General features: G+C 36.7%; 1 protein-coding gene across 6 annotated transcripts in view; it reads left to right on the plus strand.

Moving 5' to 3' along the window:
* The window catches only part of dlg3 (discs, large homolog 3 (Drosophila)), a 380,072-nt gene that overhangs the window by 224,871 nt on the left and 135,781 nt on the right, over positions 1 to 19,420 (plus strand). For all 6 annotated transcript variants that reach the window (XM_051934943.1, XM_028815836.2, XM_051934945.1 and 3 more), the window contains 2 exons: positions 14,876 to 14,929; positions 17,929 to 17,979. In XM_051934943.1, the coding sequence (XP_051790903.1) occupies positions 14,876 to 14,929; positions 17,929 to 17,979 (105 nt within the window). The remainder of the gene's footprint in view (positions 1 to 14,875; positions 14,930 to 17,928; positions 17,980 to 19,420) is intronic.

The raw sequence follows: 19,420 nt of genomic DNA on the forward strand, positions 1-19,420 counted from the left end.
GAAAAAATTGCTTACCATCTTCATCCGTACAGTAGGCTGTTTTTTGTGGAATTAATCACAATTCTGTAGCATAAACATTTGTTAAAAATATATGAACCTATGAAGTTATTTTCATCTGAGCATATAATGTGTATATTCAAATTAAGATATCATTGTAATCCCTTCCCCCAATTCAATTCCGATTATAGGGAAATTGGAGTCTGTCCACGCTCTAGTGGGTGCAAAGTGAGAAGCACCCCTGGACGGGACCCTGGTCATTGACAGTTCTATAGACACTCACATTGGGGCCCAATTAGAAACATCAATTAGCATAACACACACACACACAGGTTTATAGGGTCATTACTGTCATGTGTACAGAGCACAATAACATTTTTACTTTCATGTGCTAATTAATATGTTGCCACTTTCAGACACCATGATTAATAAGTATAACTATCGTAAATCCTGTCTTTGTTAACACCAATTGCTACCTTATCTCAAAATTTCTTTCTTCCTTACCTGAAACATTTCAGAATATATCTTTTTTACTGTTCATAATAGCAGTATGTATTTGTTCCTAGTACTGTATTTCTATAAATACGAGGAATGTTCAAAAAGTTTCCACACTTCTTTTAACTCTATTTATTTCAAAAACAAATGACATCACTTTTCTACATAGCCACCTTTCTTTGTGATGCAATTTTCCCAGTATCGTACCAGCTTTTTAATGCCCAATTACTACTCCTCCCGCCTTCACCGTTTCCAATGAAAATACATAAGTGCAGAAACTTTTCGAATGTTCCTCATAAGTTTAATTTTTTAAATATGTTATAAATTAAATACCCCTTGAACAAATCATCTTTATTAAAGATGTAGGATGACAGCCATGGCACCAGGCCCAATGCTCACACAAATGGGTGAAGAAATAGCAAATTCTACACAGGCATGTTCTGTTACGTATATTATGCCTATTGTAGTCTCTGTTACACAAAATGGTTATCTATTTTGTTTTACTGTTATGATTTTTGTGCCTTGCAAGCATTTACTGCATGCTGACATTGTCTCTTGTTGGACTGTACAGAGAGTTTGGTGCTATGTGTCATCTGTGTCTATGATGTTCAAGTTTATATGGGGATGAATAAGGATGCTTTCACTGATTTTGCAAAATTTTCAGATTGCTTAATGAAATTCACTCTTGGATGATCTTAAATTTTGTTGTATTTAAATGTGGATAAAACTCAAGTGTTATGTGCAGGAAGAGGTAAAAATGTGTCAAAACACCTAATTAATCTAATCAATTTTTACTCTTCTGTGCATAATCTGGGTAGGATGTTTAACTCAGAATTCCGTTTTAATGCACATATAAAAGCTACTTGCAAACCTGCTTACTTACATTTTAAGAACATTGCACAAATTCATCTATATTTTAGGTTTGCTGCTGCTAAAATGATAATTAATGCTTTTATCCTATCTTGCTTGAATTACTGCAGTTCTTTACATAGCTGTCTGCCGAAGCGATCCATGCATATTCTTTAAAAGGTACAGAATTCAGCCACACATCTTTTGATACATGCCAAGATATGTTCTAGCATAACCCTGTTTTTATTCCATTTGAATTTGCTTACAATTGAAAAGCATATTCATTTTTAAATTTTGTCTTTGACCTTGAAGGTACTATGCAATAAATCTCCTTTATGGTTTTTCAAAATGGATAATATAATGTGCCAAACTGACCTTCTCGCTCCGCTGCCACTCATCTGCTTGTGGCTGCAAACTACTGGTATAAACCCTTCAGAGTTTGAATCTTCAGCTGTTACGCTCCTAAACTTTGGAATTCACTCCTGATCAGCATTAGGCAGCTTCATTGCTTAGCCACGTTCAGATTAAGACTTAAGGCATTTCTATTTGAGCAACTTTAATTCCTCTTAGGTATTTTTATTTTTCTTACTTATTTTTAGATGTTTTTCTGTTTTGTGAAATTTTATTGTTTGTTGGCTTTGTCTTTATAGTATGTTTGGTATTTCATGTGCTTTTATGATGTAAAATGAGTTGGACACTCACTGTGTAAACAGTTACTGAAATAAAATCTTTGAATCCTTGTGTGTGAAACCTGATTAAAATACAGCATTTGCTCCAAAATTTCCATTTTTGGTTGCCACAAATGGGCAAGGTAGTTCTGGGTTATAGTTTTTTCCCTTTAGAAAGGTGTTTGCTTTTTAACTTCCCAGGAGCAAAGGCAAGTTTTGAGTGAAGGGGTGTTTGTGGTGTTTCCATTTCGGCTGTGCATGTGGGTGATAGGCTTCAGTGGAGGTGGTAGCAGAGATTTACCAGCTCAGAGGTAGGATAGTATGTAAAAAAATAGCTGGCTTCCTAGATTCCTCAGTATGGAAGTAACGAAACGATTACTAGTTAACTTGGATATTCAGCGAACAAGCTGGAAAGCACTGGGAGGTGAAAGTATAGAGCACATTTATTAAGAATTTTTAAGCAGTAATAGTATTTATAGTTGTGTTGAGTACAATAAAAAGGAAAGCAGCAAAAAGGTTTGTAGGGAAACAGACCATCTTTACGGAAAGTCTAATAAGAGATAAAAATATTTTCAGCAGACAACTTGAAGTGAGTCAGTAGCAGGGGGAAGAAAGTATTTGGTAGTGAGAGCATATAAAACGTTAAGGGCTTTGAATCAGTAAGTATTAGATAGATAGATAGATAGATAGATAGATAGATAGATAGATAGATAGATAGATAGATAGATAGATAGATAGATAGATAGATAGATAGATAGATAGATAGATAGATAGATAGATAGATAGATTTTTGAAGGTATGATGGCGCACTAGTAGAGTTTCTTGACACGCTTCTGCTGAATAACGTGTTGGCTGAAAGTACTCAATGGTAGTGTGTCAGAGAGAAGATATGCAGCATTGTTTATAGTGTTTTTTCTTCGTTCTACCCTCTTCTTCTACCTCCAATGGATCGAAAGTGTGTCCCATAACTGAGCCTGTCCTTTTAATTGGTTTGTTGATTTGGTAGTCCTGTTATGAAGTGATGTAACCAGCCCAGTAGTACGGACTTAGTGGAACTTCCTATAGGAAAACAATGTACAGCCCCAAATGGGCATAGGATACTCCAGATCAGAGCGGCAAAAATAAGTGGGCCATAGCCCACAAGACATAAGGAGCACACTATCAGGGGGACTCAACCCCAGAGTTCGAAGATTCTAAAAAATTGGAACTGGACAAATTTTGAGATGATGGGTAGGGATGAGGAGCCCCAATGACTCACCTCAAAACTAGTCCCCAGAAAGAGACAAGTAGTGGTAGTGGGGGATTCAATTATTAGGGCAACTGAGATGCAGATGTGCCATAGACATAGATAGTCTTGTATGGTGTGTTGCCTTCTGGATTCACAGGTAGGAAAATTCCTTCAAAGGGTGGATAGGCTTTTGGCTGGTGCACGGGTGGATCCAGTTTTCATTGTCCATTATGGAGCAAATGACATACATAAGGATAGTTGGTCAGTTGGGCAACCCAAATTTAAAGAGTTGAGCCACAGAGCAGACAAGGTGGTCTTCTCTGAAGTTTTGCTTGTGCCATGCACCAGTACAGGTAAAACTAAGGAGATTACAAGGCTTAATGCATGGCTTAAATCTTGGTGTAGGATAGAGGGGCCTAGGTTTATGGGGCCTTGGGAATCCCACTGGAATCTCTAATGGGTTATATTTGAACAGGAGTAAATAAGAGTAGGTGTATGGTGGATGCTTTTTAACATGCCTTTTCAACTCACAGATTTCAGGTAAAAGGCTTGAACGACCTGTCATGCTTGAACAGAAGTGCAGTGAATTCTAGGAAAGCTGAAAGACAAACTAGGATTCATAGAATTTTGTTTACTTAGAAAGTGTACCTTTTGATTCCCATTAAAATCAACCTTGAGCTTTAATAATAATGAATTAGTACCTGTTTTGTCTTGGTAGAGTAATATGTTGCTCTACTTTCCCCTTTTGTATTATTAAGAAGTAGCGTTTGTCAAAATGCCTAATCTCACAGATTTACCACTGTTTATAAGGTATTTAATCTCACAGACTTACCACTGTTTATAAGGTATTATAGTATATAACTTTTCCCCACCTTCCCTTCTATATGTATAACCTCAGGCAATTAGGTGTAGTAAAAAGACAAGCAGGAGTTAAGTTACACATAAAATAATGTATTATCGATAATATTCATAAATAATAACAATATGCAAAGTACATTTGAATATTGGCAACCATACAACCTGATTAAATGGTGATGTGTAGTTTCAGGACTACACTATGACCAGATAACAGGACTTGTAGTTATTTAAAATGTCTCTAGTTAAGGCATCATTGGTGCTCAGCTTTCTTCAGAACAGGCCGTAAGCCAGTTCAATATGGCTGCTAAACTGTGCTCTTCATTGTGTTGTCTTCATCATCAGAGGTTAGTAAGAGATGCTTCTTTCGGATGTTAGTAAGAGAGAGAGAATGTGGTTGAATAAGCAGATTTATAGATTCTCTGTCCAACCCCTACAGCCAATAGGGCATCATAGTACTTAAAGGCCTCTGAGATAAGCCAATTCCAAACAAGTATACCTCAGACCAATGGGGAAACAGAACATCTTAATACCTGCCATCCCCCAAAACCATTTGTTGAGCTAAAGTTTGCCAGTTAGGCAACCTGGCTTCCTTTTGGGGGGGGGTTTGGGGATTTGGGTTGAAAGACTCTAGCAGAGAAACACCCGTGTCAAGCACCCCCTTCCCCCAACTCTGTCGTAAAATTCAAAGAGACTCAGTCGTAAAGGGGGGGGGCAAACACGAATGCCTCTCACCAAAGTAACACTAAATTACATTGCTTTGCCTAAATTACAAAATCTCACATCACAACAGTACCTTTTTCAGGTACTTTAATTTGTGAATGGGGAGAGTGACGGCCTTTTATTACACTTTTTTCATAAAGAGTTCTCACTTCAGTTCTATTGCTTTTTGTTGCAAGAACAGAGCAATCAGTTGCTTTCTAACACTTTTGTAAAGAGCTCAGTTCAGGTGCAAGAATAAGCAGTATGAGAGGAGCCATGGGCACTTAAATGGAGCTCTGTCTCCAGCAAGTCATCTTTCTTTTCATTTTTTTTGATTAAAGATATATAATCTGTAACAAACAAACTGGACCACCTGCAGTGTCTTTCTGTCCTAACCCAGGCTGAATAATTCTTTTTATTACTTACATTTGTGCTATTGGTTAATATACAAATAAATATAAATTTAAGCAAAACCTTAAACCAGGGTCTCAGTCCAGAGTATTGCTAATGAGCTAAGTTCTGGATTGTCATTCCTTGTCTAGCTGCATTTCCTTAAGGATATGAAAGGATGCTTTTGTGAATTTCTTTTTAGTGGTCAACTGGGTTAAAGGAAAGAAGTAAAAGTTAAGACAGCCCCAGTCAGCGAAGCAATCTACTGATAGAGGCGCCCAGGGTTAAATACACGCAAAACAATACAGACAGTGAAATAGGTTACAGGTAACAAGTATATTACTGGTTTTGACATCTCTTCCTATCCCCAGTTAAGAACAGAACCTAAGAGATTTGTTGGTACCTTTTCATGCTAGGTCATCTGATAACACGATAAAGCAACTGGTTGGTTGATGATTGTTTAAAGTAGAGAATAGTAGTTAGGGTGTTTAGGACAGTCCAGATTTAGAAGGTTACATAAAGGGACAGTCAGCTGTATAACTACAAATTTACAAGATAACTTGGAAAAGTTTTACTACACTGTTAAAAAGCCAAGGTAAAGTAAGTGGCGTTTTTAAAATTGCTTGTCCTAATGCTAGCAGAGCGGTGGCTTTGAGGCTAGGGATCTTCACCAGCAATCATAAGGTTGCCAGGTCGAATCCTATAAGTCCCAGAAGTGATTCCACTCCATTGGGCTATGGAGCAAGGACCTTTAACCTGCAATTGTTTCATCCCAGGAGCAATGTCTTAACCTGCATTCAGCTCTGCAAGCAGATCCTCCAATTTGCAGATAAAACTTGGGGGTTGGTGGTAGGATTGACACTCCAACCACTGTACAAAACCTCACACTGTTCCACTCCATTCGCTCTAGTGTGGTGCTGAGGTGTCACCCATTGCATGGCTGCACTTGGGTCCTAATTTAGGATCCTAAGGGAGTTTGCTGTGTGATGGGTGTGGCAACACACTGTATCAGTGTCTGCTCCCAACCTCTTCTCTCTCTAAATGCTAGGAGTATTAAAATAATTAAGTTGGGATTGGGATAGATGTGATGGAACCATTAGGATGTAGTGACCAATAATTTAATAGTGTTTAGGAAAAGCGCATATTCAAAACAGTTATATTTCATTTTAGTATGTCAAATTTTCAGCAGATATGGCAAAGAAGGAAAAAATTAGAGAAGATTTCAAGTGTTGACACAGTTAAGGTAATGTGTGATAGGTTTGAAAGTGTTTTACATCTAATGCAGAACAAGTTTATTCTAAAATTTAAAAGCAATAAGAAAATTAAGTGAACTTCATGGTATATACTGTGGCGAGCAGCTGGGGGCAGTACCCAGCCGGGATGCCCAGAAGGACTGAAGGAGGGATTACGCTTCCTCCGGACCACGAGGGGGCAACTGTCCTGGTGGCTATGGGGACCACGGGAAAGGACCATGGAAGCTCAACCCTATAGGGGCCCGTGGTCACCGCCAGGGGGCGCCCAGATGCCTGGAGAGCCCTGGTCCTCAGCACTTCCGCCACACCCGGAAGTGCTGGTGGGACAAAGACCATGGACACCCGGAGTGCTTCCGGGTGCACAACCAGCACTTCCGCCACACCAGGGAGTGCCGGCAGAAGCTCATTGGGAGTCACCTGGAGCACGTCTGGGTGAATATAAAAGGGGTCGCCTCCCTCCATTCGAAGGATGGAGTCGGGTGGAAGAGGATGGAGCTCAGAGGAGAGGAGTGGTGGCATTTTGATAGGCCAGGACTTGATGGGTGATTGGTGCAGGGCACTGTGTTGTGTTGCACTGTAAATATGAAATTGTATAATAAACATGTGTTGGTTGTTGAACCTTTGGTGTCCGTCTGTCTGTGTCCGGGCCAGTCTCCACAATACATAAAGAGTTAAAAAGGAAGTTGCAGAAGGAAAAACTGGTGTAAAAAACACGTATGACTATTAAACTCCGTTGTGAATCTTAGGGCATATGAGAGCAGTGGTTAAAAAATATATTTGGAAAGCTAAAAGACAAGTGGAGAGAAATATTGCAGAAAAAGCAAAAGTTGACCCAAAGAGACTTTTAAAATATTTTAGTAGTAAAAGAACAGCCAAGGAGGAGATGATGACTATTAGTAACAGTGAAGTTGAGCTAGAATATACAAGCAGTGGAATGGAAAATGCTTTGAGCTTGCATTTTATTGAAGTTTACACATGTGAAGAACGGGGGCTACAGAAGGTGCTTAGTGATTTGTAAATTGTACAGGAAGAAGTACTGATGAAACCTAACAAATCACCGTGACCAGTAACAATTATCCTTGAGTGCTTAAAGATGTTAGTGAGGACATACTGTGCAGCTGGGGGCGCCACTTAGCCTCCAAACCCCAGACACACAAGACACAACACAAATAATCGTTTTTTTAATCCACATAGCTCTTAATAGACAATTATCACAGCCAATACACTGACTTTAAATGTACTCTTTCGCTCTTTCTCTCTTCCTTCCTCTCCTTCTCTCCTCCAGTGAGTTTTGTCCTCTTCCACCCGACTCTGACTCACTGAGGTGCAGTAGGTCTGCGGGCTCCTTTTAAGCTGGTAGCACACTGTGGCTTGTTGGAAGCACTTCCTGGTCATACTGAAACCAGGGAGGTCCTCCCCCAGCAACATCCTCTACTGTCCCCCAGAGACCCCTGCAGGGCTGCACTTCTGGACTCCAATTCCCATATAGCCCTGCAGGGGTCCAAACTGGGACTACTTGTGAAGAACACTGCCACCTATTCATTTGGCAGATGAACTGCTCCTGACTTCCAGTTCTCACATGTCCCTTCTTTCTTCCAATATCCCAGCGATGATGGGAATTATAAGGCATCCCAGCTGGGTAGTGTCCACAACCTGGCCATCCTTCCATTATGGCTTCCCAGCCGGGCAAGAAATCTTGCTCCATTCTGACCGAGATGCCCGTCTTTCCAGCTGGGCATTTACAATATATAAATCCTTGACAGTGTATTCATCACTTTCTGATGCAGAAAGATTTGGACAGAATACAGGCTCAGGCAGACTTGATTTGCTGGCAGATAAAAGGAAATGTAAGGTATTAAACATATGAGGTAGAAATGTTAGTTATGAATATGCAGTGGGAGGTCTGAAAGTTGAAAGTACACCTTGTGAGAAGTATTGTGAGTACAGTGCACAGTTTTGGTCTCCATACTACAAAAACTATAACAGTGCTAGAGAAAGACCAGAGAAGAGACTTCGCTGATTCCGGGATTAAGAGGTTTAAGCTATAAGTAAGATTGAAGAAGTTGAACCTCTTTAGTTAAAGCAGATTAAAAGATGATAAGATCGAAGTGTTTAAAAATATAAAAGAAATTAGTACAGTAATAAATTCTGCAACAAGAGCACAGGGCATGGTTGGTAACTTTCAATGTTAGAAAGATTTTTTTCATGCAAATAATTGAAGATACACACAATAAATTACCAAGTGCTGTTGTATCAAGTAGGAGCTCAGAGGACTTTAAATCTCGAGTTGATATTATTTTGAAAAATCTAGCAGAGAGCATGGATATACTTGTTTTGCTGAATATCCTGAAGTTTTCACAGCAGTCCTGATGCTCTAAACGTAGTGTTTCTCAGCCATGTGGGTACGGGTTGTCACCGGTGGGTTATGAGTTCCAATTATTGGTAGCTGGTTGCAAGTGGTTCACTCAGCGTATTGCGATCGATCCCCCCCTGCTCTGACGAGTGATTGCACTGGATGAGCCAGGGGGATGCCGGTTGGTGGGTCGCAAAGACATTTATATGGAAATAAATGGGCTGCAATGCCAAATAGGTTGGGAATCAATGTTGTAAAGTGTGCAATATTTGTGGGCTATCCTCCACGTATCCTGGAACTTGCTGTAGTCTGACAGTTTCTGTGGCTGCTAGTGCCAGCTTGTGTGATATTGGGCTACACGTCTTAATGATGTGGAAGAAAAAGTAGAATACCTGAAGAAAATTCCTTTCAAGTATGATAAATGCACAGACTCCATACAATGACTAGGCATGAAATTCAAAGATAGGATGGTAGCTCCGTGAGGCAGTGCTGCCTAAGACACATATATTAGTTAGCGATAGTTTAAATTTTACATGAAATCTTTCCTTTGATCATGATTGTAAAATGCATTTGTAAATGTGGTAAAATTTATAAATTATATTAAAATTTATTTTTTAATAAAATCATTTGCAACATGTAACTAATGAGTGGATGGTGCTGTGTTTAGCACTACTGCTTCACAGAACAGCATCCTGAGTTTAAATGTCTTCTTGGTTGTTGTCTGTATGGAGTTTGCATATTTCTCTCTCATAGGCCCACAGTAGGCTTGCGCTATGTCCTGGGTTGAGTCCTGCTTTACACCCAGTGTGCAACATGGGATTGAAAATGTTACAGTATGTTAAAATAGTGTATTACTCATTAAATATTTGTAAATGTCTTTATTGTTTTTATCCATGTTTATCACACCTTTCACATTGTCAAAAAGGCACTTTATAAAAACGCTAGAATACAATTTTACAGTGTAAAAGACTAGAGAGAATACAGAATCATGGGATTTGTTCCTTCTGTAACGTACCATCACCTCTAGTATGCTGTATATCATATTTTACATGAATGTGTTTTGTCTTGCAGAATACTGCTTGTAACAGATCCCTAAAGTACTCCTGTCTGCCGCAGTACTTGGTCTCTGTTGTACTCTGTGTGAAGAAAGGCATTGTAACAGTTATGCAAAATTTACTCTTAACAAGTTTCCATCTGCATCCCATGTTGAAAAACTCATTTAAAGTAAAAGCTGGGATCCACCAAATTAATTTCCTTCATAAATTTCCTTTTAAACATTTCAGTCATGTTACCTCTTAATCTTACACTGGAATAGTGCAGCTCCTTCAGTCTTTCCTCATAGCCTATAAGTGTCAGTCCTAGAATCACTGTGGTCACTTTTCTTTGGACGCCGGAGCTGTCATCCATTTTTTGTAGTCTGGAGACCAAAACTGCACAAATATTTAAGATGGGGCAGCTCCACATATTGGCTGCATTACCTACTGTCCTGTTAATCTGCCCACCTAACTGCTTGTGTATGCTGGCAGGATGGAGACAGAAAAGACCCCACTATGACTCCTGGGTCCTTCTCTTAAGGTGTACTTGCAACTTTCAGACATGCCATTGTGAATTCAGACTGAACATTTTTTATTTCTTTTGTGTAGTATTTTACATTTACTTACATTAAATTTAATTTGCCATTAGTAACATTTCCACTGATTCTAGATTATTTCCATTCTACCTTGTTTAGTCTACACTACAAACTTAACCAGCTTTAGTGTTACATTTTTATCTATATTATTTATATACACTAAACGAAGCAGTGGTCTCAGCACTGACCCCAGATGAACATCACTTGTAACATCATTCATTTTGATAAGGTCCCTGGCACCGTATCCATTTGCTTCTGGTCTTTCAGCCAATACTATGCACTGGATCTTGAATTCTCATTTGTTTTAGTTTAATCACTTGTGGTACCTTATAAAAATGTTCTAAAAATCAAGATAAATAATATCATATGCACCTATCTGATTGTATGCATGTACCGGTTCCTCTTTGCAGCATGTTAATGAAATATAATCTCTTCTGCATAAACCCATAATGACTGTGAGTTTGCACCATTGGTTTAAACATTTTTATGATTTGTTGATTCCTACATTTTTGCCAATACATTTACAATTTAGGTCCAATGATTTCAATATTTTTATAATGTTTACGTTGATATCCAAAAATAAAATTGCTCTAGTTTTAGGAAAGAAGTCAAGTGCCACCCCTATTTTTAATATTTTCTATTTCTGTGTTTTAATATCCAGTAGTACTTGGAATAATTTCTTATATTTCGTCCTTTTTTGGGGGCCTTATGATGGGACTGGGGCCTCTTATCAAAGTGTGGTTCATGTGATGTATCCAGTTTTTCTGGGATAGGAACTAGAAATGGATGGATGTATTTTTGTGAAATTCTTATCTCATAAATATATTTAAATAATCTTTTTGTAATGAATTATACTAAAACATGATATATGTAGTTAACATGCATTTATGACTCATAGGCATTGTATTTTTAATTTATATTTGTGAATGGTTGGCCTGTTTTTTGTCATAATCTTTTATATTAGATTTGTAAATTGTTTTGGCCCTGGAAAATTAGCAGTTAGACTAAAGTTTCTTCCAAAAGTCAATGCAGGCAAAAGCCCCCAAAAAAAACTTTCCTAAAAAACTGTCACTTGTGATTTGTGGGGAATGAGAAAGCTGCAAAATGTGCGACAGTGTGTGTAAGCTATTATGTTTTTAATAGTGGTATTATATAATTGTTATGTAATAAATGGGATTAGTCTTCCCACCACTGTAGAGATTTTTTTTTGTATTGAAAGCATTGCTTTCCAAAGAAAGAATTGGCTTAATATTATTTTTCCCCCTCTCCTTAATTAGTTTTACGAGAATGCATTACACTAAGCATGGTACTGCACAACTGGGCATACAGAAGATAACACAATATTTCCTATCAAATTCTAATTCAGCCATAACAGCTTACCCAACCTACCTGGAAAACTATAAAATCATATCAGCCATTATGTGACAATACGTACTTAAGAAAAATATTCAGAATTTTTGCCAAATTACACAGAAGCTTTGGACAGTTTCTTGAATGTAACATTTGATTTTATTTTTCTAATTTTAAATAAAATAAAACATTTTGTTGCCAGTGTATTACAGTAGGTAGACTGGAAAATTTCCTTTTGAATATGAGGTGATATGGAAACAATGCAGTGTAAGAAATCACAACAATTTTTTCTCTAGCAAAATAATCCCATCAGGCCTTATTCTAAAAACTGTTGAAAGTGGATTTCAAGTAATAGTGGATCCAAAACCATCTGGCAGATAGTGGCAAAGATTTTTTTTTCAAATATGGGCTGACTGCGGAACAGTCCAAAAATATGCAGCAGAGCAAGACTGGAGCATCATGACACTACTCACAATTCGGGTTTGCCTTGGTTACATTTCAAATAACTGAAGATGTACCGGGAGGTGCAGAGTCAGGACATGTGTCAGGTGGGTGGCGTTAGCAGTAGGAATCAAATGGACAGAATGGTTAACTTCCTGGGTGTAGGCTCCGCCCCTTTCTATGTTCCCCTATATTAATTCCCCACAAAGGTGACACTGCTGCCTTACTCTCTGTAAATTATTATGGGCTAACATGCATCTAAACAATACAAATCTATCCATTCAATAATGAATCAGGTTAGAAAATATGTAGCATATGCATGACACCTTGTATTGAACTACAGAAAGACTGGGAACATTTAAGAGACTAATCACGAATTAGAGGGATTAATCACAGATCATTACTGCGCTGAAAACATTGCTTACCTGAGAAGGAATTGACTTTAAACTTCGGTGGTAATGACTGCTAATGTTTAAGCAAAGTTTATGCTTAAAACTCCTTCATGCATCAGACTATCAAGATTTGTTCTATGCTTTATACAGTACATATTTGTTAATTTACTTGTAATGTACTTATTTTTGTAGCAAAAAGAAAAGACTTAAATAATTCAATTTTGATTGTTCTGAGGTAGTTAGAACTTTTTTCAATATTTTACTCTTCTGAATAAAGATGCACTTTTGCCGCAGACCTATATGCCACTTTGAACATGTGTCTTACTCGAGACTCAGTTGATTTTGTACGCAGTCTTGGCATGTTTGTACAGTTCTTTTAGTATTTCTACTGGTCTTCTTGAAATTGTGAGAGAATGTCATGTACTGTAGATGTAAATCATTTTTGTTTGCTTTTACTCTACCTTGCTTGTTTTCTCTTTTTCCCCCGATTTCTATTCTTTCATGTCATCCATCCATTCATCCAAATTACTTCACCATATCCGTTTCTAAAAAACATTGTCTTTGTCTCTTACAGTATCTCTTCTATCTAGGAAAGGTTTCTTATTTTCTGTAATCTCTAAAGTGTTTTAACCTGAGGAAATATTAGGCAGATTGCTCAAGGAGGTGAAGGCTAAATGCTGATTAATGATGTGAACATGCAGCAAACATGAAAATAATCTATTATTTGTAACTTATACTAGCCATTTTACCCCCAAATTAGCCAGATAAAGGAAATGCAGTATAGACTTAAAAATAAAATAATAGGAATATTGCTCACTTCTCCTAAGTACAAAATGGTAATTTTTTTTTAATTAATGTGTCAGATTAATGGAACACTTGTGTTTATTTATATTTATGGAATATGCAAAACAGCTTCCCTTAATTTTGAAAGCTTCAGTGACAAGATGGAGACCTCAATTATCCTGTGCAGGTTGAATAAGCCAGGCTTAGATATATGGAAGGCTGCGTCGTTGCCATGGATACAGTGACATGTTTTCTTCTTTTTTTTTTAATTCAATGAACGCAAGGCTGTTTTAAGCCACAGGATAAATTTAATTAAAGTACAAACCATTAATATTGGATATTTATTGTGAATGTTACAGCTGGATGAACTGATTATTATTATTATTATTATTATTATTACAACATACTTTCAGGTCACTCAGAAATCAATATCAGTGTACAGTTTTCTATAATTACCAAATGTGTATTTCATTTTTAAAAACTTTCTGATTACACAGTATTGATTTAATCATTCTGCAATTGAACTTGATTTTTGAAAACTGTTGCCTCTGAGATGCTATCTAACCTAAGATATTTTGGTTCCTAAATTCAAATTGTAATAATTATATTCTATGCACTGTATAATAATGTTCAGAGGTTGTGAATGCTGTTTCTCAGTTTAATTGATAACCCTGGCCTTTGAATGTAAGGGGTTTATACAATTCCCCAAGCTGTTCCTGTTCACAATTCAGACATATTCAGCTTAAGGTCACTTGTCACTGCCTGAAGGTGGCTTGGCATCTGGCCAATGTGTAATTATGTTTAACGTTTCACGTTTTTCAGGATTGACTCATAGAACTAATTGGTTTCATATAATAGATGGATAGATTTGATTACTATCCAATAATAGTAAAAAAAACACTGTACACCTGCATACCAAAGCATAGTGAATAGTATGCCAGTTTAATCCATGTGTGTGTGTGTGTGGTTCTAAATGGTATCCACTTCTTGCTCCACTATTTACTGAGAGAGATAACTTTGAGTATACTTATAAGTCTGACAAGGTAAAAGCCTTTCCTATTTATTTTTTTGTTCACATATATGATGATGAAAGTTTTAAAAAACTAAAACTAAATTACATCAAAAACACCATATATATATTATTTATAATAAGAAATAATAGGCAATTTATGACCCAAATTTCTAGAATACTGGTCAGTTCATAATTAATCAATTTTGTTACCTATGCTTGTGTATAGCAGTAGTCATTGATTCAGGACGTGGGCTCCAGTTCCTTGTTCTCTTTCCAAAGTGCTCAAACTACAGATTACTGACCACTACACTGACTCGAGCAGATAGAACCGCTCTAGTTTGATCCTGGATTAAAGCTCAGCTCAGCTCACTGGAAAGTCAGTTATTCCTGCCTGCATGTCTGTCAGTCTGTCTATCAGTAAATACATTTCTTTCCTGTGTCTTTTATTAACTAGGCTATTTAATTTTGTCTTTCTAGGCAAACCCACCTCCTATTATTGTAAACACTGACTCGTTGGATCCAGGTCCTTATGTAAGTAACTTTTTTGAATATATTTGTTTCTTCTGTAATGAAAGTGGGTGGGAAGTCTCCCTTGGTGTTTAGTTTTAGTTTTTTTTTTGAAGTTTTACAAGAGACATACATGGATATCAAATTGAACAGCAAGTTTTCTCATTGAGGTTTCCTGTGAGTTATAGTGAAACAAAAATAAGATTATGCAATACTAAATAACAAAGAATAAAGTAAGGTCCGAAGGCTGGGATGACAAAAAAAAAAAAAAAACAAAATCCGCCGGGGTTCTAAGGTCACGAGACCACCCAGCCCTGACCGGATATTCTACCTAACACAAATGACCTCAATCAGTCCTCATGGTTTTCAGGGTTCACTTGGAAGAATTAGATGATGATGGTCATTGTGGACCTCTGGCCTTCCATACATCAATGTAAGGACTGCATGGTGCCTTGATCAGAAAGCCGAAAAAAGAACAGCAGGAAAAGTAGAGATTAGTACAGATTCTGGAGCTATGGTAAAAATGATAATTTGATGCATATACAGAATATCAGGGTTACGCTAAATTGAAGCTCTGAGAAAGCCATGTTAAAGTAATGGGTTTTTAGCAGTTTTTTAAAATGGTCCACCGTATTAGCCTGGCAAATTTCTAACGGTAAACTATTCCAGATTTTAGGTGCATAACAGCAGAAGGCTACCTCACCACTTCTTTTAAGTTTAGCTCTTGAAATTATAAGCAGACACTCATTTGAAGATCTAAGGTTATGATTTGGAGTGTAAGGTGACAGACATTCTGAATTATATGAATGGAGCGAGATTATTTAAGGATTTGTAAACCAAAAGCAATTTTTTAAAGTCAATTCTAAATGACACAGGTAACCAATGTAATGACAGCAAAAATGGAGAGATGTGCTCAGATTTTCTTTTCCTAGTTAAGATTCTGACAGCTGCATTCTGCACTAGTTATAATCGATTGATGTCTTTTTTGGATAGTCCTGAGAGGTGTGTGTTACAGTAATCTAGCCGACTAAAAACAAAAGTATGAACTAATTTTTCAGCATCTTGCAGAGTTATAAGGGGTCTAACTTTTGCTATATTTCTTAAGTGAAAAATGCTGTCATGGTAATCTGATTAATATGTGATTTAAAATTTAGGTCAGAATCAATAATTATCCTTAGATTCTTTCCCTCTATCTTAACTTTTAAGCCCAATGGATGAAGTTTATTTCTAATACCCTCAGTATATCCAATTTTGCCAATAACTGAGATTTCTGTTTTCTCCTTATTTAGTTTGAGAAAATTACTACTCATCCACTTAGAAACACCAGTAAAATATTGGATCAGTGAACTAAGAGAGTTGGGATCATCAGGCGCTATTGATAAATACAGTTGTGTGTTGTCAGCATAGCTGTGGTAGCTCACGTTATGCTTTGAGATAATCTGATCTAGTGGAAGCATGTAGATCAAAAAGAGCAGTGGACCATGGATAGATCCTTGTGGAACACTATATAGAATATCATGTGTCTCTGAAGTATAATTACCATAACTAACAAAGAATTTTCTACCTTTTATGTAAGACTCAAACCAATTTAAGACACTGCCAGAGATGCTCACCCACTGACTAATATTTATAAGAATATTGTGATCAATGGTATCAATACTTGCTACATGCATTATAGTTTACAAAATGCCACCCTAGGCAACCACCTAGTTTGCCTATACTGTAGGGATGGCTCTGAATAAACAGACACTAGTTGAATTGTTTTCTTTATGTAATTATCTCTTAAACCAATTGTAATGATATCCCTATACACTGTACAATAATATATTATATTTATCTATTGGAAAAATATAAATTTAAATCAGTTGACCAATTTGAGTATTATGATATAAACATGTACAATATAATTATGGTTATTACACTTGTTAAAATCACATTGTAGCAAAAATAAATCTTGCATCTATCTACTATCTACTTAACTCTACTTAGTTAAGAATATCTTAACTATAATTTAAAGCATATGAAACTCAGTTTAAATGTGTTTATACTTACATATTAAATAAAGATTTACTATTTATATGTAATAGAATATATATATATATATATATATATATATATATATATATATATATATATATATATATATAGTGAAAATAGTTCATGAAGAGCCACAGAAAGACCAATGGGAAACCAATGTTGATGGAAATGTGGCCAAAGAAAATAGCCCGCAAGGGTGCCAAGATAGTGAAGACAAAGATATGATCCTGAGCAGCCTGTCTCAGAGGCTGGAGTCAACAGATTGACTATTACCTTTCAGACAAAGGTGGTTTTATGTTGGTCTTAATGACTTTGACCTGAAGGCTTCCGGAAGACTCTCCCTTGAAATGCAGGCGGAAGTGCACCTGCTCTTGACCCTGGATAGTGTTGCTTACCTTGAGGATGCCTCCTAAACACACGTGCCAGACAATATACTGTATATGCTCAGTACAAAATCAATAATATATATATATATTGGCACCTATATGATATACAGTATATATATATATGTGTGTGACATATGTATATTTTTGTTCAAAAGAACAAAGCTTAAACAGTCAGAAAATAAAAAAACAACCATTAAAAAAGTCTTGAGAGTGTACCCTTGGTTAGGTATACATTAATGTCCTAAATCTTATTACAATATTGTATATATTACAATATATAAGTGTTATGCCTCTCCGATACAAAAAGAATAGTAAAATTTTGTTAATTGCTCCAAAAGTATTGCGTGCACAGATAGACTGATGGGATGGCAATAACATAAACACTTTTATTTGGTTTTTTTTTCCATCGAGAAAATGTTCTAGAAGTGGTTGAAGTACTAAGTATACCACAGGATTATCTTTTTACTATCCAGTATTATTTTAACTGAAATGAGAAATGAATTTCCTAATGTTACGCCTTTCTTCTTCTTACTACTGATATTGTATAAGGTAATGTTATTTTACTGCAGAAACTAATTACATTTGTTTGTCTTCTTATAGGTAAATGGCAGTGATGGCATGTACAAATATGAAGAAATTATTCTGGAAAGGGTAGGTTGTTATTTTGTTGTATTTTCTTCAGGATGAATATAATTCTGCATTAAAGAATCCAGGGGGCTAATTCTGTAAGAGTGGCTTGCTGGATGTTTGTTGTCACTAGATGGCATTAAGCCATGTAATTTGTTTTACATATTTTGAAATGTGACACCTTTTTCGACTGTTAAACCAGCTGTTATATGAATCACTGACATTATTTAGGCTCACTTTGTGAATGTATTGCTAGTGTCATTGTGAAAAGGTAAAGTTTTTTATGAGCTGAATGGAAGTTTGGGAGCACCAAGGAAATTCTGCTAAACCTCAGAACATTAGCTGAAAAGAACGACATTTAAGAGAGGTGAAATACAACAGTTTCTTTTAGTAGAATTCCTCACAGTTGGCTGTGTTGGAAGGAAAAACTCTGAATTTCTGCAAGCTGTTATGCTATTGCATGTGGTACAGTAGGTTCCCACTCATTTCTGCAGGTTACAGATTTTTATTACTGCTACAGATTCTTGGAAGCCAAGCTTTGCACATGAACTTCTCAGTAAATCCTACATCTTACACCTTCTGTGACAGTCTCTGTGAATATTATTTCAATGTGTTACCATTCTGTACAATAGCCATATCTATATCCTTTAAACCTCTACCACACAAAATCTGAGCTTGGTGTGGTCAGGCAATAAAACTTATATGTAATGTAACGGTCATGTAATGGTCTCTGGTTTTAACTACAACTCTGATTTAGCTAATGGGTAATGAATACCATGAAATTTGAGCAGTTTGATTTTACTGAGTGAGTGCAGTTCTTGAAGCAGATGGTTTCAAATAAGGATGAAGAGAACATTTTTACAAAATTAAAAACAAATTAAAGTCTTGGGCTGGACCATCTCAGTGGAAGGCTCTTGAACTTTTGTGCAGAGCAGATCAGTTCCATTTTTTTTTCTTTATTTTTAGGTTGTCATTAGAATGTCAGAAGATTAAAAAGCTATGGAAACAGGCCACAGTAATTCCAGTAGTTAAAAACTAAAAACCTAAAACCTTAAATGACTTCAGGCTAGTGGCTCTGACATCACTGGTTATGAAATCATTTGAACAATCTACAAAGAGGAAGCTGGCAGAGAAAACTAATTTTGGTTTCCTACCAGTCTAATAGGGGGACAGATGACACCATTGTTACTTTGCTTTATCTGTTATAGAAGATAGGTGTCTATGTGGGGCTGATTTTTTAATCCCACACCTGCTAGGCCTCGCAGTACTCCATCCCATGCCCACCTGCTCCTGCACAGTCCACACCTTTCCCATTCTTTAATCCAAGTATAGCATCAAGTCAATGAAACTTCTGGGATATTGATCTGGTCAGTTAAGTAGCAGAGGGGGTTGTTAATCACTTTCAGCTGATTTGGTATTAATGAAATTAACAACAGGTGCACTAGAGGGGCAACAATGAAACAAC

Source organism: Erpetoichthys calabaricus, chromosome 12, assembly GCF_900747795.2.
Source record: "Erpetoichthys calabaricus chromosome 12, fErpCal1.3, whole genome shotgun sequence".
Lineage (NCBI taxonomy): Eukaryota > Metazoa > Chordata > Cladistia > Polypteriformes > Polypteridae > Erpetoichthys > Erpetoichthys calabaricus.